Here is a 15,778-nt window from a genome sequence, read left to right on the forward strand (position 1 = left end):
TGTATATACATCAAGAGTGGAAAATATCTGTAGTTGTTTGTTTGTTTCCTGGCCAGTACGTGCTTTAAAGACACCCAAATCCAGCTTGGCTGTCGAGGGGGGGTGGGGGTGCTGGGTCAGTCTGCTAGTCGAACACGCCACACTAACACGGCAACGTTCACTCATCACACAGAGTGGGAGGCAGGGGAGGGAGATTGGGTGACATGAGTTCTCTGTACACCCACACTGCCCTAGTTTCCCTCTCTCCTAGCCCTGCCTAGCCCCCCTCCATGCACCTCCCAGGGAGGAAAACCCCACCAACATACAAGATCAGATCCTCACCAGCACCAGAGGTAGAGGTGCACAGGAAAGTAGTGTGTGTGTATATTAAACAAGCACACACACAGCAAACATAGCAACAGGAACTCTATCACATCACTCCTGAGTTAAAGTAGCTTAGTCGAAGACCTTTGTACACCGGTCATCTGCTTGCACACAGCTTTCGATATACTCCCTGCCTGTATCACACATCATGACTCATTGAACCACTATTAATTACAGTCAATCCTGTTTCAACCACAAAAGTCCATTAAAAAAGGTTTTAATTACATGATTAGCTTTTATAAAGCTTTTTATTAAGATATTTAATCAATCTTTCAAAAGGGTTTTAATGAACTCTTTGTACATTTTCATTGGAGACTCTTTGTTCCACCTATACCCAAAGGCAACAGAGCATATCCCGACAGTTTAGCTTTCTGCTAGAGACTAGAAACGTCCTAACCTCCCCTGGACTAACCAGACCAGACCTAATGACGTTGCCAAGAACACCAAGGACCTTAGGATATGGGGCAGCAGGGTAGCCTAGTGGTTAGAGCGTTGGACTAGTAATCGAAAGGTTGCAAGTTCGAATCCCTGAGCTGACAAGATTTTGTTCTGCCCCTGTCAAGGCAGTTAACCCACTGTTACTAGGCCGTCATTGTAAATAAGAATTTGTTCTTAACTGACCTGCCTAGTTAAATAAAAAAATACAAAGCAGCTCCAATATTAGCCTACTGGCACTAACAAAAATAAGGATTTTTATAAACTTAGTTCATTTGAAATTAATTGCCGTTTGCCCACACAAGAAACCGCTTGTAGATGTGGTGGAATATACACCCTCACTTCACACTGAAGAAGCAACTGAAAAGTTCAGTGCTCAGACAGTTCCTAGCAACACCACCAACACCACCAGACAGTTACCCAGGGGTCGGCAACAGGCAGCCCGCGGTCCAAAACCAACCCGCGAGTGATTTATTTTGTCCCCCCCAAAGGAGTTTAGTTTTTGGTCCCCCAAAAAATGGTGTACCTGTAAAACCCCTCTGAAAACAAAAATAATGACAAAACTAAATAAAAGGTTGGTCACAAAAACAAACCAAAAACTTAAATCACTAGAAATTCTGCAATTTTTATATTTATTTAGTCAATCTGTTCACCAAGTATTCCCACAAATAAAAAGAGACACGATCGTGTCTCAATGTAATCAAGGTATGAAATTATTGTTATTTTCAAATACAATCTCGTTTGGTCTTAGTCAATTTGCAGTGTACAAATTATTATAATCATGTTCTGGTCCCTGATCAGTCTGCGGCTGACTTTTTTTTATTTCAACTTTATTTAACTAGGCAAGTCAGTTAAGAACAAATTCTTATTTACAATGACGGCCTAGGAACAGTGGGTTAACTGCCTTGTTCAGGGGCAGAACAGATTTTTACCATGTCAGCTCGGGAATTCAATCTAGCAACCTTCCGGTTACTAGTCCAATGCTCTAACCACTAGGCTACCTGCCGCCCCAAATCTAGTTGCCAACCCCTGTAGTACACGGTCTGCCAACAACACTTATATTAAATTATCCACAAGTACAAAACTCCAACTTCGTTACCGGAAAAAAGCTTCTTCAAACAAAGCTTGACAGAAAACTGACCCTGCGCCCCTTGACAGGGAAACAATCAACATTGGAAAATCCACAGTAAATTAAATTGTGAAAACAGTGAAAATCGACACTGAATTCAACAACTCAGTAGTAGTTTATCCTTTGGTCAGCCATGCAGTTCTTCTAGCTTGCTTACCTGTATATATCGGAGGGCGCTCCTCAGGACACTGAGGTTAGAGGTCTTCTTCTCGTCTGCATTGGGGATGTTTTTCTTCAGGGTGTCAAAGCAGTCCTTCAGGTGAGCACGTCTGAGTGTAAGGGATGGAGGTAGAGAGAAGAGCCTTTTAGTTAGAGGAAGAGGCAGGACGAGACGTGATTTCACATATTCAGATTCAAAAGAGAAAAAAATATGCTGCAAACCAATTTACCATTTGGAACTTATAAATAATTCCTAGTAACATAATACACATTGGTAATACACAACAGGTTTCTGTTTCCTGGTAAAACATCTCTGATAAAGGATACAGGCAGGGGTAAGGCAACAACTCCCCTGCTTAGTCCCGTTCTGGGCATTATAACCCTACTACTACAGTACATGGAAGTACTAGCATAATGTTCAAAGCCATTAACAAGTTCAAGATGTAAATTATCATCTGACAAATGCAATAGATTAGCCATAAGTGAATAAATGGGAGTATAATTTGTTCTTAGAACAGGACAGAGAAGCAAGCAAGCAACTCGGTTGAAAAAAAAGACGTGGGCAATAATAGTGGGCTCCCGAGTTACGCAGCGGTCTAAGGCACTGAAACTCAGCGCAAGAGGCATCACTACAGCCCCCGGTTCGAATCCAGGCTGTATCACATCCGGCCGTGATTGGGAGTCCCATAGGGCGGCACACAATTGGCCCAGCGTCGTGCGGGTTTGGCTAGGGTAGGCCGTCATTGTAAATAAGAATGTTCTTAACTGACTTACCTAGTTAAATTAAAAAGTTCAATTATACATTTAAAAAAAAAATATATATATATATATATATATATATATATATAAAAATAAAAAGTGCACACCTAATCTCAACCTTAAACTGCCCTGTGCAAAGAGCTCAACCCTCTTTGTTTATTAAAGGCGACCATGGGAGAGAGATGCACCCACCTGTTTTTCTCAAGCTTGTTATGTACTTCTCTTGTCCCTGCCCTGTAAAAGCACAGATCGGAGCACATTATAAGATTGGGTGTCCAGAATGGGCAAGACGACGAGACTCACAGAACAAGAATCAAAATCAACCAACAAATATAAAGTACTCCATCATCTGCTACTTTACTTCAACAATATACTGTATAATATGCACATGGAGCTAATTGGATCTGATTATTGCACAATTGTCCAATCAGGACATACCCATTATGAAGTACATAAGCCAAGAATAATTTAGTCCAAGAATCCTTCAGTGCAGTGACTTTTCATGGTTCGTGATTTTTCCGATACTGTTTGTGCCTTACCGCTCAACAAGTGACTGACAATCACAGGCAGTTACAGACAAAGGAAAACTAAAATGCAAATGGAGGAAAAAATCCAAACAAAGTACAAACCATCTCTCCTATAAATAACTAAATGGCCACTTACCCTCCAGGCCTCTTTTTCCCGTCCAGGTCAGGGGGGCTGCCTCGGCCCCCAATAGGGCTGGTCTGGCCTCCACACGGAGTCTGGGGGGGCCCTGGCTGAGGGAGTAAGGAATGCGGCTGGGGGGCTGAGACGATGGAGCCAGGGTAGGGCTGCACCAGCTGGGGAGACTGCTGTTGTTGCTTCTGCAGCAGTTTATGGTTTCCAGAGTGGGGGGAAACAATCTGTGGAAGGTGATGATGGTGGTGATGATTCTGCTTGTGGTTGCCAGATTGAGCCAAAGGCAAGTGGTGGGAGTGGTCTGTCTTCACCTGAGGAGAGAGAGCCAACAGCACACCCTGTCCCTGGTGGCCCTGCCCTGGGGAGTGAGGGTCCCTCCTGGGGGAGGCCAGGTGGGGTGCTGCCCCAGCCTGGGGGGACAAGGTGGTAGAGGGGGTTGGGACAGTGGGGGGCAGACCTGTGTGGTTGAAGGTCATCATGGGGATAGGGATGACAGTCATGGAGGGGGGCGGCAGCGGGGGCGGGACAAAGGCGGGGCAGCGGTCTGAGTCGGGGCAGGACTCTTCTCCTCGGGTCACATGGTTCATCTGGATGGGGGAGGAGTAGGTAGTGACATCATTGCGTTTGTGGTCAGATAGCTGTTCGAGGCGAAGCTTCTCCCGCAGCTCATTCTCCTCTGTGGGGAGAGAAAGACGGCATGGTTAGAGGACAGAGCATGCTAACAGCAAGGTTAGGTACCAGCAGAAACATGTCACAACATTTCTTGCGTCCTCTGACTAATCTCCATCTAGTTACTTTGACAGCCGGGTTCACTCCCAACGAACACTACAAATCAATAAACAAAAAAAGAGGGGAGGGAAGAAAACTAGAATAGCTGGAAGGAAGCATTCAGCCAGTAATTCACCTAGCTAGCAGTGTTCACAGCTTACATTGCCATTGTATGGTCTGAATTGAAATAGGATACCAGCCCTGTAGGCATAGACCTCATCCTGCCTCCTGGAACTCTGCCAGCTTATAAGAGCCGTATAATGCAGCTGCAATGCCTTGCCTGCCAGAACAGTGAAACCAGTTACAAGAATTGACATTATATTAAACAGAGCTCGTCTTTGAGGGAATCCTGTAGCGCACTATATAGGGAATAGGTGCCAAAGTCCTCATTACGTTGCGCTTCTTGGTGCTGGCTGGTTGCCTGGCTGCATGACAAACTCAATGATGTTTATTCTTTTAACAAGTTGATTCACACAGGTCTGTAGTAGAGGTCAACCGATTATGATTTTTCAACGCCGATACCGATTATTGGAGGACAAAAAAAAAGGCGATACCGATTATTGGAGGACAAAAAAAAGCCGATACCGATTAATCGGCCGATTTTTTAAAATGTATTGATTTGTAATAATGACAATTACAACAATACTGAATTAACACTTTTATTTTAACTTAATATAATACATAAATCAAATCACTTTAGCCTCAAATAAATAATGAAACATGTTCAATTTGGTTTAAATATGGCAAAAACAAAGTGGAGAAGTAAAAGTGCAATATGTGCCATGTAAAAAAGCTAACGGTTTAAGTTCCTTGCTCAGAACATATGAAAGCTGGTGGTTCCTTTTAACATGAGTCTTCAATATTCCCAGGTAAGAAGTTTTAGGTTGAGGTTATTATAGGAATTATAGGACCATTTCTCTCTATACCATTTGTATTTCATATACCTTTGACTATTGGATGTTCTTATAGGCACTTTAGTATTGCCAGTGTAACAGTATAGCTTCCGTCCCTCTCCTCGCTCCTACCTGGGCTCGAACCAGGAACACAACGACAACAGCCACCCTCGAAGCAGCGTTACCCATGCAGAGCAAGGGGAACAACTACTCCAAGTCTCAGAGCGAGTGACGTTTGAAACGCTATTAGCGCGCACCCCGCTAACTAGCTAGCCATTTCACATCGATTACACCAGCCTAATCTCGGGAGTTGATAGGCTTGAAGTTATAAACAGCGCAATGCTTGAAGCATTGCGAAGAGCTGCTGGCAAAACGCACTAAAGTGCTGTTTGAATGAATGCTTACGAGCCTGCTTATGCCTACCACCGCTCAGTCAGACTGCTCTATCAAATCGTAGACTTAATTATAAAATAAGAACACACAGAAATACGAGCCTTAGGTCATTAATATGGTCAAATCCAGAAACTAGCATTTCGAAAATAAAATGTTTATTCTTTCAGTGAAATACGGAACCATTCCGTATTTTATCTAACGGGTGGCATCCATAAGTCTAAATATTCCTGTTACATTGCACAACCTTCAATAGTCATAATTACGTAAAATTCTGGCAAATTAGTTTGCAACGAGCCAGGCGGCCCAAACTGTTGCATATACCCTGACTCTGCGTGCAATGAACGCAAGAGAAGTGACAATTTCCCTAGTTTTATATTGCCTGCTAACATGAATTTCTTTTAACTAAATATGTAGGTTTAAAAATATATACTTCTGTGTATTGATTTTAAGAAAGGCATTGATGTTTATGGTTAGGTACATTCGTGCAACGATTGTGCTTTTGTTAAATCATCCCCCGTTTGGCGAAGTTGGCTGTCTTTGTTAGGAAGAAAGTCTTCACAGTTCGCAACGAGCCAGGCGGCCCAAACTGCTGCATATACCCTGACTCTGTTGCACAGAACACAAGAGAAGTGACACAATTTCCCTAGTTAAAAGAAATTCATGTTAATATTGTCTGCTAACTAAATATGCAGGTTTAAAAATATATACTTGTGTATTGATTTTAAGAAAGGCGTTGATGTTTAGGTACACATTGGTGCAACGACAGTGTTTTTTCACAAATGCGCTTGTTAAATCACCCGTTTGGTGAAGTAGGCTATGATTCAATGATAAATTACAATGATAAGGCACCGCATCGACTATATGCAACGCAGAACAAGCTAGATAAACTAGTAATTTCATCAACCATGTGTAGTTAACTAGTGATTATGTTAAGATTGATTGATTTTTATAAGATACGTTTAATGCTAGCTAGCATCTTACCTTGGCTCCTTGCTGCACTCGCATAACAGGTAGTCAGCCTGCCACGCAGTGTCCTCGAGAAGTGCAATGTAATCGGCCATGACCAGTGTCCAAAAATGCCAATTACGGATTGTTATGAAAACTTGAAATCGGCCCTAAATAAATCAGCCATTCCGAGTAATCGGTCGACCTCTAGTCTGTAGTATGACAGGAGGACTGACTGACAGTGTGTGTGGTAAAATCTGTGCTGCGCTCAGTGTGAGACATTTTTTTTTTATTTTATTTTTTTTAAGAGGGAGTGGGGTATATTCCAAGGTCAGTGTGTCCAAGTAAAAGCAGGTTTTATGCCTCTCGCCCCATCCCATTCATACTGGCATAGTTCCAATGTAGAAAGGGATATATTCTGTTGGGATATTACGAGCTTCTGTAAATGAATATCCTTACTGGAGACCCATATGCAACGACTGTAGTATGTTTAGGCCTACATACTGTAATGAAGAGTTTGTGAAACTTTGAGCTGAAGCAGAATTGTTTTTCTGGGAAACTTCCTTCTGTGATACCTCCACATCTACTGAGAGCCCAGAGAGAAAGAGACAGACTTGTATGTTAGAACAGTTCAGTACTGATGCTCTTAACATTAGGTCCACGTGCTGTCCTTGAGAATGAGCTCACATTGCGTATTCCTTGTTCTTTCAACACAATGTCATCTCAGAGTGGGGGAGAAAGGAAGACAACCTGGACAAGCCAGAGAGACAAAGGAAAAGAGGGGGTTGAATCCCTGAGATCTAGCAACGACCTCACCTATCTTCATCCAATCAGATTGGAGAATCACCCCCCCCCCCCAACAGCACATGTTTCAATGTGTAGATACTAGGGGGAAGGGAGGGGGGTCCAGTTGCTATGGTAACAGTAGTGTTAGAACCCGTCAGACACAAGAGAGCTTTTACAGCCATCCTTTACGTTGATAAGGGGTGGAGCAGAGCCGTGCCAAGTCTGGCCATTACAGCACGTTAGCTACACAATGTTGCCTTCTTCCCTTAGACCACCATATCCAATTGGGTTGTTCTAAGAACTTCTCAGAAGCGTGGGAGATATTGAGGTCATACAATGGATTGGGCCCAAGCTGTGGTTATTTACCTGATTATCGGGAGGGTATAGCTGACTGTAGTCAAAAATATTGACAAAAGCGAAAGTCTCAAAGTATAGCATAACAGTGTGTCGGTCAAAACAACGCTCTCTGCCTGCGCATCTTCCAAAAGAGGCCAAGGCCATAACATACATGGAACATGATTTCACAGTGAACACAGGCATTGGACATATTTTCTTCATAGCCAGGAACAAGCAACAGCTCTGCTCTCCCCAGCACAGCAGAGGCCAGATCATCAGCGACACTGAAAGCCACCTCAGTCTTAAATAAGAGTCTCAAATAAATAGCAGATCATAGCTATTCTCCCGGGTGGCGCAGTGGTCTAGGGCACTGCATCGCAGTGCTAGCTGCGCCACCAGAGTCTCTGGGTTCGCGCCCAGGCTCTGTCGCAGCCGGCCGCAACCGGGAGATCCGTGGGGCGACGCACAATTGGCATAGCGTCGTCCGGGTTAGGGAGGGTTTGGCCGGTAGGGATATCCTTGTCTCAGTATGTAAAAATGTAATAAAAATGTATGCACTCTACTGTAAGTCGCTCTGGATAAGAGCGTCTGCTCTTGGCCGGTAGGGATATCCTTGTCTCAGTATGTAAAAATGTAATAAAAATGTATGCACTCTACTGTAAGTCGCTCTGGATAAGAGCGTCTGCTCTTGGCCGGTAGGGATATCCTTGTCTCAGTATGTAAAAATGTAATAAAATGTATGCACTCTACTGTAAGTCGCTATGGATAAGAGCGTCTGCTCTTGGCCGGTAGGGATATCCTTGTCTCAGTATGTAAAAATGTAATAAAATGTATGCACTCTACTGTAAGTCGCTATGGATAAGAGCGTCTGCTCTTGGCCGGTAGGGATATCCTTGTCTCAGTATGTAAAAATGTAATAAAATGTATGCACTCTACTGTAAGTCGCTATGGATAAGAGCGTCTGCTAAATGACTAAAATGTAAATGTCATAGCCGCGGAAAGTAGTTTGGGGGTGCTGCGATATTGTTCATCGAGTGTGGGTGGGGGTTGCCCACATGCTCCAGACGGCTATCAGGCCGCTAATACAAGACTATTAAAAGGCCCACTGCACTACTTTTGTGAATTTTTATTTTATTTTTGATTCCCCCTTATTAACTTAACCTGAATTAGGCCGACTTAAGTTAGTAAAAAAATAAAATGTCCAAGACCAGGGTTGTATTAGTGCACACCCTAGCACTGTCATCAGTGTGAACAACACCATCATTAGTTTTTAACCACCACCTCAGGCCTATCCGCTACACTCATTAGCGACAAATTGCAGTCAGAGTTCAAAGTTCAGGAGCCCTGAGAAGTTGCAGTCCATTAAGTGCTCTCCTCCCACATACAAGAACAACCCATAAAACCCCAGGAGGACTAGATTGGTTCGGACAAACCCCAGAAGGATTGGTTCAACCTTGCCCAGTCACACACCCAGAGTAGGATTCAAAAGGTCAAACCGAGTACATCAAATACAAAGCCAGCACTGTCTAATTCCACTCTACAAGTACATGAGAAGAATGGTCCTTTACAAACCCATTCCAGAGATCAACTCCTGCCCAAAGCCAGGAATAAGTCCTCCTCTACATGCATCTGAGAAGGATGGTCCTTTAAAAACCCATTACATACTTAAACCTCCCTTTAAGTGCAGAGTACAGAGTGTTGAGGTGTCGAAACTCCTAAATCAAATAGTATTGGTCGCTTACACATATTTTGCAGATGCTCTCGCGGGTGTAGTGAAATGCTTATGTTCCTAGCTCCAACAGTGCAGTAATACCTAATAATACACATAAATACACTGCTCAAAAAAATAAAGGGAACACTTAAACACAATGTAACTCCAAGTCAATCACACTTCTGTGAAATCAAACTGTCCACTTAGGAAGCAACACTGATTGACAATAAATTTCACATGCTGTTGTGCAAATGGAATAGACAAAAGGTGGAAATTATAGGCAATTAGCAAGACACCCCCCAAAAAGGAGTGATTCTGCAGGTGGTGACCACAGACCACTTCTCAGTTCCTATGCTTCCTGGCTGATGTTTTGGTCACTTTTGAATGCTGGCGGTGCTCTCACTCTAGTGGTAGCATGAGACGGAGTCTACAACCCACACAAGTGGCTCAGGTAGTGCAGTTCATCCGGGATGGCACATCAATGCGAGCTGTGGCAAAAAGGTTTGCTGTGTCTGTCAGCGTAGTGTCCAGAGCATGGAGGCGCTACCAGGAGACAGGCCAGTACATCAGGAGACGTGGAGGAGGCCGTAGGAGGGCAACAACCCAGCAGCAGGACCGCTACCTCCGCCTTTGTGCAAGGAGGTGCACTGCCAGAGCCCTGCAAAATGACCTCCAGCAGGCCACAAATGTGCATGTGTCTGCTCAAACGGTCAGAAACAGACTCCATGAGGGTGGTATGAGGGCCCGACGTCCACAGGTGGGGGTTGTGCTTACAGCCCAGCACCGTGCAGGACGTTTGGCATTTGCCAGAGAACACCAAGATTGGCAAATTCGCCACTGGCGCCCTGTGCTCTTCACAGATGAAAGCAGGTTCACACTGAGCACATGTGACAGACGTGACAGAGTCTGGAGACGCCGTGGAGAATGTTCTGCTGCCTGCAACATCCTCCAGCATGACCGGTTTGGCGGTGGGTCAGTCATGGTGTGGGGTGGCATTTCTTTGTGGGGCCGCACAGCCCTCCATGTGCTCGCCAGAGGTAGCCTGACTGCCATTAGGTACCGAGATGAGATCCTCAGACCCCTTGTGAGACCATATGCTGACATATGCACATTTGTGGCCTGCTGGAGGTCATTTTGCAGGGCTCTGGCAGTGCACCTCCTTGCACAAAGGCGGAGGTAGCGGTCCTGCTGCTGGGTTGTTGCCCTCCTACGGCCGCCTCCACGTCTCCTGATGTACTGGCCTGTCTCCTGGTAGCGCCTCCATGCTCTGGACACTACGCTGACAGACACAGCAAACCTTTTTGCCACAGCTCGCATTGATGTGCCATCCTGGATGAACTGCACTACCTGAGCCACTTGTGTGGGTTGTAGACTCCGTCTCATGCTACCATTAGAGTGAGAGCACCGCCAGCATTCAAAAGTGACCAAAACATCAGCCAGGAAGCATAGGAACTGAGAAGTGGTCTGTGGTCACCACCTGCAGAATCACTCCTTTTTTGGGGGTGTCTTGCTAATTGCCTATAATTTCCACCTTTTGTCTATTCCATTTGCACAACAGCATGTGAAATGTATTGTCAATCAGTGTTGCTTCCTAAGTGGACAGTTTGATTTCATAGAAGTGTGATTGACTTGGAGTTACATTGTGTTGTTTAAGTGTTCCCTTTATTTTTTTGAGCAGTGTATAAGAACAGGCAATGTCAGAGTCCAGAATATAAATATATATGATGGTGTGTATCGCTATTATTGACAGTATATTAATAGAAAAGATGTATACAGCAGTAGTTATATGATGAGCCATGACTAAAATACAGTACAAACATAAAGTGGGTAAAACTGTATGTAAACATTAAAGTGACCAGCATTCAATGACTATGTACACAGGTCATTACCCCTCTGTCCTCTCTGCAAATGAATGACAAATCAAGAAACTGACTGGTGAGTAGGAAGCTGTGGATAAGGTAGAGGAAGGGGTTGTTGTTAGTTTTACCATCTGATTACTCATGGGTTGAGAACCAAGAAGTGAAAGCATTGACCTACGATGTGAGAGAAGGACGCCCACTCCTTGGTTTCTGGTAAAAAAAAATCGGAGGCATAGTTGAGGATAGCCTAGTTCTCATGCAATTTATAAACATAATTTTGTAAATCAACATGAGAGTCAAGTCTGGTATAAGTTTGTTTGTCAACGGCATTAGTTTGTCAATTAAAACACTTTCCAATAACCTTATTTTCTTCAGTAAATTGGTTGACTCGAGACTACCATGAGCTCTAATATAATAACATACACATTCAAAGTACAGGAAAAACAAGATTCAGTGAGAGGAGTTACCTGGTTAATGTTTGCTTGACTTACTAAATATCTAGTGAAATTTTGCATCGTTGTTTTTAGCTCTATAGCCTTGATAGAATGGAGTTAAAAACATGTGTAGTTCCACTTATATAACCACAGCACATAGCAGAGGAGTGAGTACAGTCGAGCGGGAGAAACACTGCCCTACTTTCTTCCACACTGACCAGCAGCAGCACTAGAGAAGAGAACAGGGAGTGGGCCTCCGAGTGTAGGCGTGCCGAGCATGCACGTGGTGAAAGGGCCGGCCCCCGTTGCAGATATGGGGCATGATCAATTTGGACACGTCACCACCAACACGCAAAAAAAATACGTGATTAGCGCGCGAGCCGAAGGTTCCTTTACTAGGAATGCTCTATTTAGCCTACATTTCAGTTTAAAAGGTGCCATGTACGAAATCACAAAATGTAAAGTTGTTGTCATACAATCATTTTAGGAGTTCAAAAGACCGATCGCCACAGAAACCGAGAGGGAAACCTGAAATCTGTCATATGATCCCCTGCTATGTCAGGTCAAATTATGCTAAACGGATTTAGCGCTCCCGTCGCCACCGCCCTTTCCTGCGAGTTGTTTTCTCGAATGTAAAATAATGAATGAAGGTTACTATTCAACTTTAAAAGAGGTCGCCAAATGTTAAGGTTACAGGGTTTTGCCGAGATATCATAGTTGGAAACAGTGTTGCAAATAAACACGATCGTTTCAAGACTTGATAGGAGGCGTTTCGATCATCGTACGTCTTTAATGCAGTAAAATTCACATGGCTACATTCTCCTGTTACACATCCAAATTATACATTTGTAGTCAACTTCTTAGAACAAGGAGCCACTGAAATAGGCTACCATTAAAAATCACACACAAATCAAATTGTTCAAGACATTTAACTCAGTAAAGCCAACTATATAGTCGAGACAAGGAAGTCTAATCACAACCCCCCAACGCAAACAAAGGCAATACAATCAACTGTGCACGTAATTTTAAATTATAAACCAAAATAATTTATTACGGTTAAAGTCCATTTACATAGAGGTAAAATGCATGCAGAGTCTTCTCACAGTAGAAAGACCTTAGAAATTTGACACATCTAAATAACGAATTCGTTTGATCCTTTAAACTTTGAAAGCCTCTAGAAAACCTATAATTGATTGCAACCTTTACATACCACGTGCTTTCTGTTGTTGCTGGGCTTGCAATTCCAAAAACTTTGCTGCTTCTAAAAGCGTCTCGATGCTCATTTCTTCTCCGTATTGGAAACAAAACGTTACAAGTAAAAATGTTTAGCAAATGTTACAGGGTATGCACTTTATTTTTCAGTGTAAGGATCCAGTCTTTCAATCAGCAAAACGGAAGAAAAGGGTAATCGGAGACCCCTCGTAGAAACTCTTCCACATACGTAGAGGAGTTGCAACAAGATGGCGCTGAGTAGTAGGTAACAAATCAGGGCCAAAAGCATACCATTTATGACCGCCCACACATGTGTTCCCTCCCAGACACCGCAATGACAAAGAAAACAAGAAATGGAGTCTTGGAATCGACTGACCTGCTGCTATTTCTTAGAATGAAAGAAACGAAGCATGAAAATTAAACAAATTGTGAAAGTCGTTCCTCGGTTGAATTTAAACAACTCAGCATGTTGATTCCCAAAGTTGTTTCAACATCGAATTTCATAGTGTTATGATTAACACAAACTACATGTTCTATCATTTATTCCTAATCCACGATTTATCTGTATCCGTTCACGGCAAGACATGTCATTTCCCAATAGCCAATCACCTGGGAGAACAACAAGGTATAGCGCTTGAACACATGGGCAAAGTGCAGTAGCCATCATTCGAATATTATGATTCGGTCTCCAGGTCTGTGGCCTCAGCAACCAGCGATCAATTTCCGCCATACGTGTATTAGTCATCACAGTTGTGTCTGTTTAAAGTAATGTTAAGGGAAACATGTAATTTATTGATCGTGTTGCAAACTGTGGCCGTGTCAACCGTCATAAATGTTCCATTAGTCATACAAAGGGCGTGGTGGGATAGTCAATTCCAAACAACGTGCTACAGAGCGGGGCGGCTTTAAACGAGAGCAATTCGAACGTTTGTTATATAAAGAGACAGTACGCCTGTCCTGCCACATGGCCGAGCGTCGACGACCTTGGGCTAACTGGCTGGATGTTCGGTGAGTAGTCCATTTTCTCAGTTTAACTATGGGCAGTAATGTTCTTTTACTTTGCCAGCATACCCCTTCAATTTAGATAATTAACAAGTATTATGCTTGCTTGTTTTTTACTGGCGTGATAGCTATTTAACTGTTTTCAAGACCAAAGTTATCATAAATTCAACAAAAAAGTAACACCACCTCAAGCAACCATTGTGTGTCAAATAGAGACACAAGCCTCTGTTGTAATCAGCACATTGCTGTTCTATGTATCACACTGACACAGCAATACGAGTAGGAAGTCAATATTGCGGCTTTAAAAAAGGCCACTGTGATAGTGACACAGTTGCACTCAAACAGAGCTGTGAACTCACATATATTGTCACCTTTTACAGATGCACAATTGAGTGCATCCTGTTGGGCTGTATCACTGCCTGGTATGGCAACTGCACCGCCCACAACCGCAGGGCTCTCCAAAGGGTGGTGCGGTCTGCACGACGCATCACCAGGTTAAACTACATGCCCTCCAAGACGCCTATAGCACCCGATGTCACAGGAAGGCCAAAAAGATAATCAATGACCACCCGAGCCACTGCCTGTTCACCCCGCTATCGTCCAGAAGGCGAGGTCAGTACAGGTCCAACAAAGCTGGGACCGAGAAAAGCTGTTTTTCAGTCTCAAGGCCATCAGACTGTTAAATAGCCATCACTAGGCTGCTACCTACATACAGACTTGAAATCATTGGCCACTTTAATAAATGGAACACTAGTCACTTTAATGTTTACATATCTTGTGTTACTCAACTCATATGTATATACTGTATTCTATACAGAAATTGCTCATCCATATATTCTTATAAACTTGGTGGTTCGAGCCCTGAATGCTGATAGCCATGGTATATCAGACCGTATACCACGGGTTTGACAACTTATTTTTACTGCTCTAATTACATTGGTAACTAGTTTATAATAGCAACAAGGCACCTCAGGGGTTTGTGATATATGGCCAATATACCATGGCTAAGGGCTGTGTCCAGGCAGTACGCGTTGCGCCTAAGAACAGCCCTTAGCCGTGGTATATTGGCCATATACCACACCTACTCGGGCCTTATTGCTTAATTATTCCATTCCTTTACTTAGATTTGTGTGTATTAGGTAATTGTTAGATATTGCTGCACTGTGGGAACTAGAAACAAGTATTTCGCTACTCGCAATAACAGCTGCTAAACACATGTGACCAATAAAATGTGATATTGTATATACACTCACACTGTCTTTACAGCTGTACCATTGAGTACATCTTGACTGGTTGTATCCTTCTGGTATGGCAACTGCACCGGAAGTCCCTACAAAGGGTGGTGCGGACAGCCCAGCGCATCACTGGGGGTGAGCTCCTAGCCATCCAGGACATGCCTGAGAAAGGCCAGAAAAATGGCCAAAGACTCCAGCCAGCCGAGACATGGACTGTTCTCCATGTTCACATCCGACAGGCGGTAACGGTGCATCAAGGCTCAGACTCCTATCCCCTGGCCATAAGACTTAACTTGCTAACTACTGCTCTCCCCCAGGCTATCCACACTGACTATGCCCATCCACAGGTCTCTACTCACTGACACCATACACTTACAGCCACATTCACACACCACCTCTGCGTCTATAATGATTAGATTTATTACTACCATAACACTGCTGTCAATTGATTATATATTATTACCAGCGCTGCATTGTTGGGAAAGAGCTCTCAAGGTAAGAATTTCACAGTACTGTTTTACACCAGTTGTATCCTGTGCACGTGGCAAATACACTTTGGGTCCACTGCTGGGCCACTTTCTGGTATTCACCACTAAATCTCTGCTCAGGAAGTGTGTCTGTTCATGTGACAATTGTCTACGGACAATTCCAATGTACAGGCACTCTAGGCACAGGAAAGATTGGATATCCTGCGTTACT

The 15,778-nt window shown here is 43.6% G+C and overlaps 1 protein-coding gene and 1 long non-coding RNA gene across 4 annotated transcripts in view; one reads left to right on the forward strand and one right to left on the reverse strand.

Moving 5' to 3' along the window:
- mnta (MAX network transcriptional repressor a) overlaps window positions 1-13,512 on the reverse strand; it is a 31,648-nt gene extending 18,136 nt beyond the window's left edge. Inside the window, exons 1-4 of one of the 3 annotated variants that reach the window (XM_071358704.1) lie at window positions 12,841-13,512; window positions 3,509-4,181; window positions 3,038-3,079; window positions 2,085-2,196 (exon numbers count right to left, since the gene is read on the reverse strand). In XM_071358704.1, the coding sequence (XP_071214805.1) occupies window positions 2,085-2,196; window positions 3,038-3,079; window positions 3,509-4,181; window positions 12,841-12,913 (900 nt within the window). In that variant the 5' untranslated portion in view covers window positions 12,914-13,512. Of the gene's footprint in view, window positions 1-2,084; window positions 2,197-3,037; window positions 3,080-3,508; window positions 4,182-11,663; window positions 11,854-12,840 lie in introns of those variants that run through there. The other 2 variants (XM_071358706.1, XM_071358705.1) reach the window with 2 other exon arrangements.
- Window positions 13,491-14,607, forward strand: LOC139548836 (uncharacterized). The gene is made up of 2 exons (XR_011669779.1): window positions 13,491-13,850; window positions 14,225-14,607. It is a non-coding gene; the product is annotated as an uncharacterized lncRNA (long non-coding RNA).
- Window positions 14,608-15,778: the final 1,171 nt, after the last annotated feature.

The sequence above is a fragment of the Salvelinus alpinus genome, chromosome 22, assembly GCF_045679555.1.
Source record: "Salvelinus alpinus chromosome 22, SLU_Salpinus.1, whole genome shotgun sequence".
In the NCBI taxonomy this organism is placed as follows: Eukaryota; Metazoa; Chordata; class Actinopteri; order Salmoniformes; family Salmonidae; genus Salvelinus; species Salvelinus alpinus.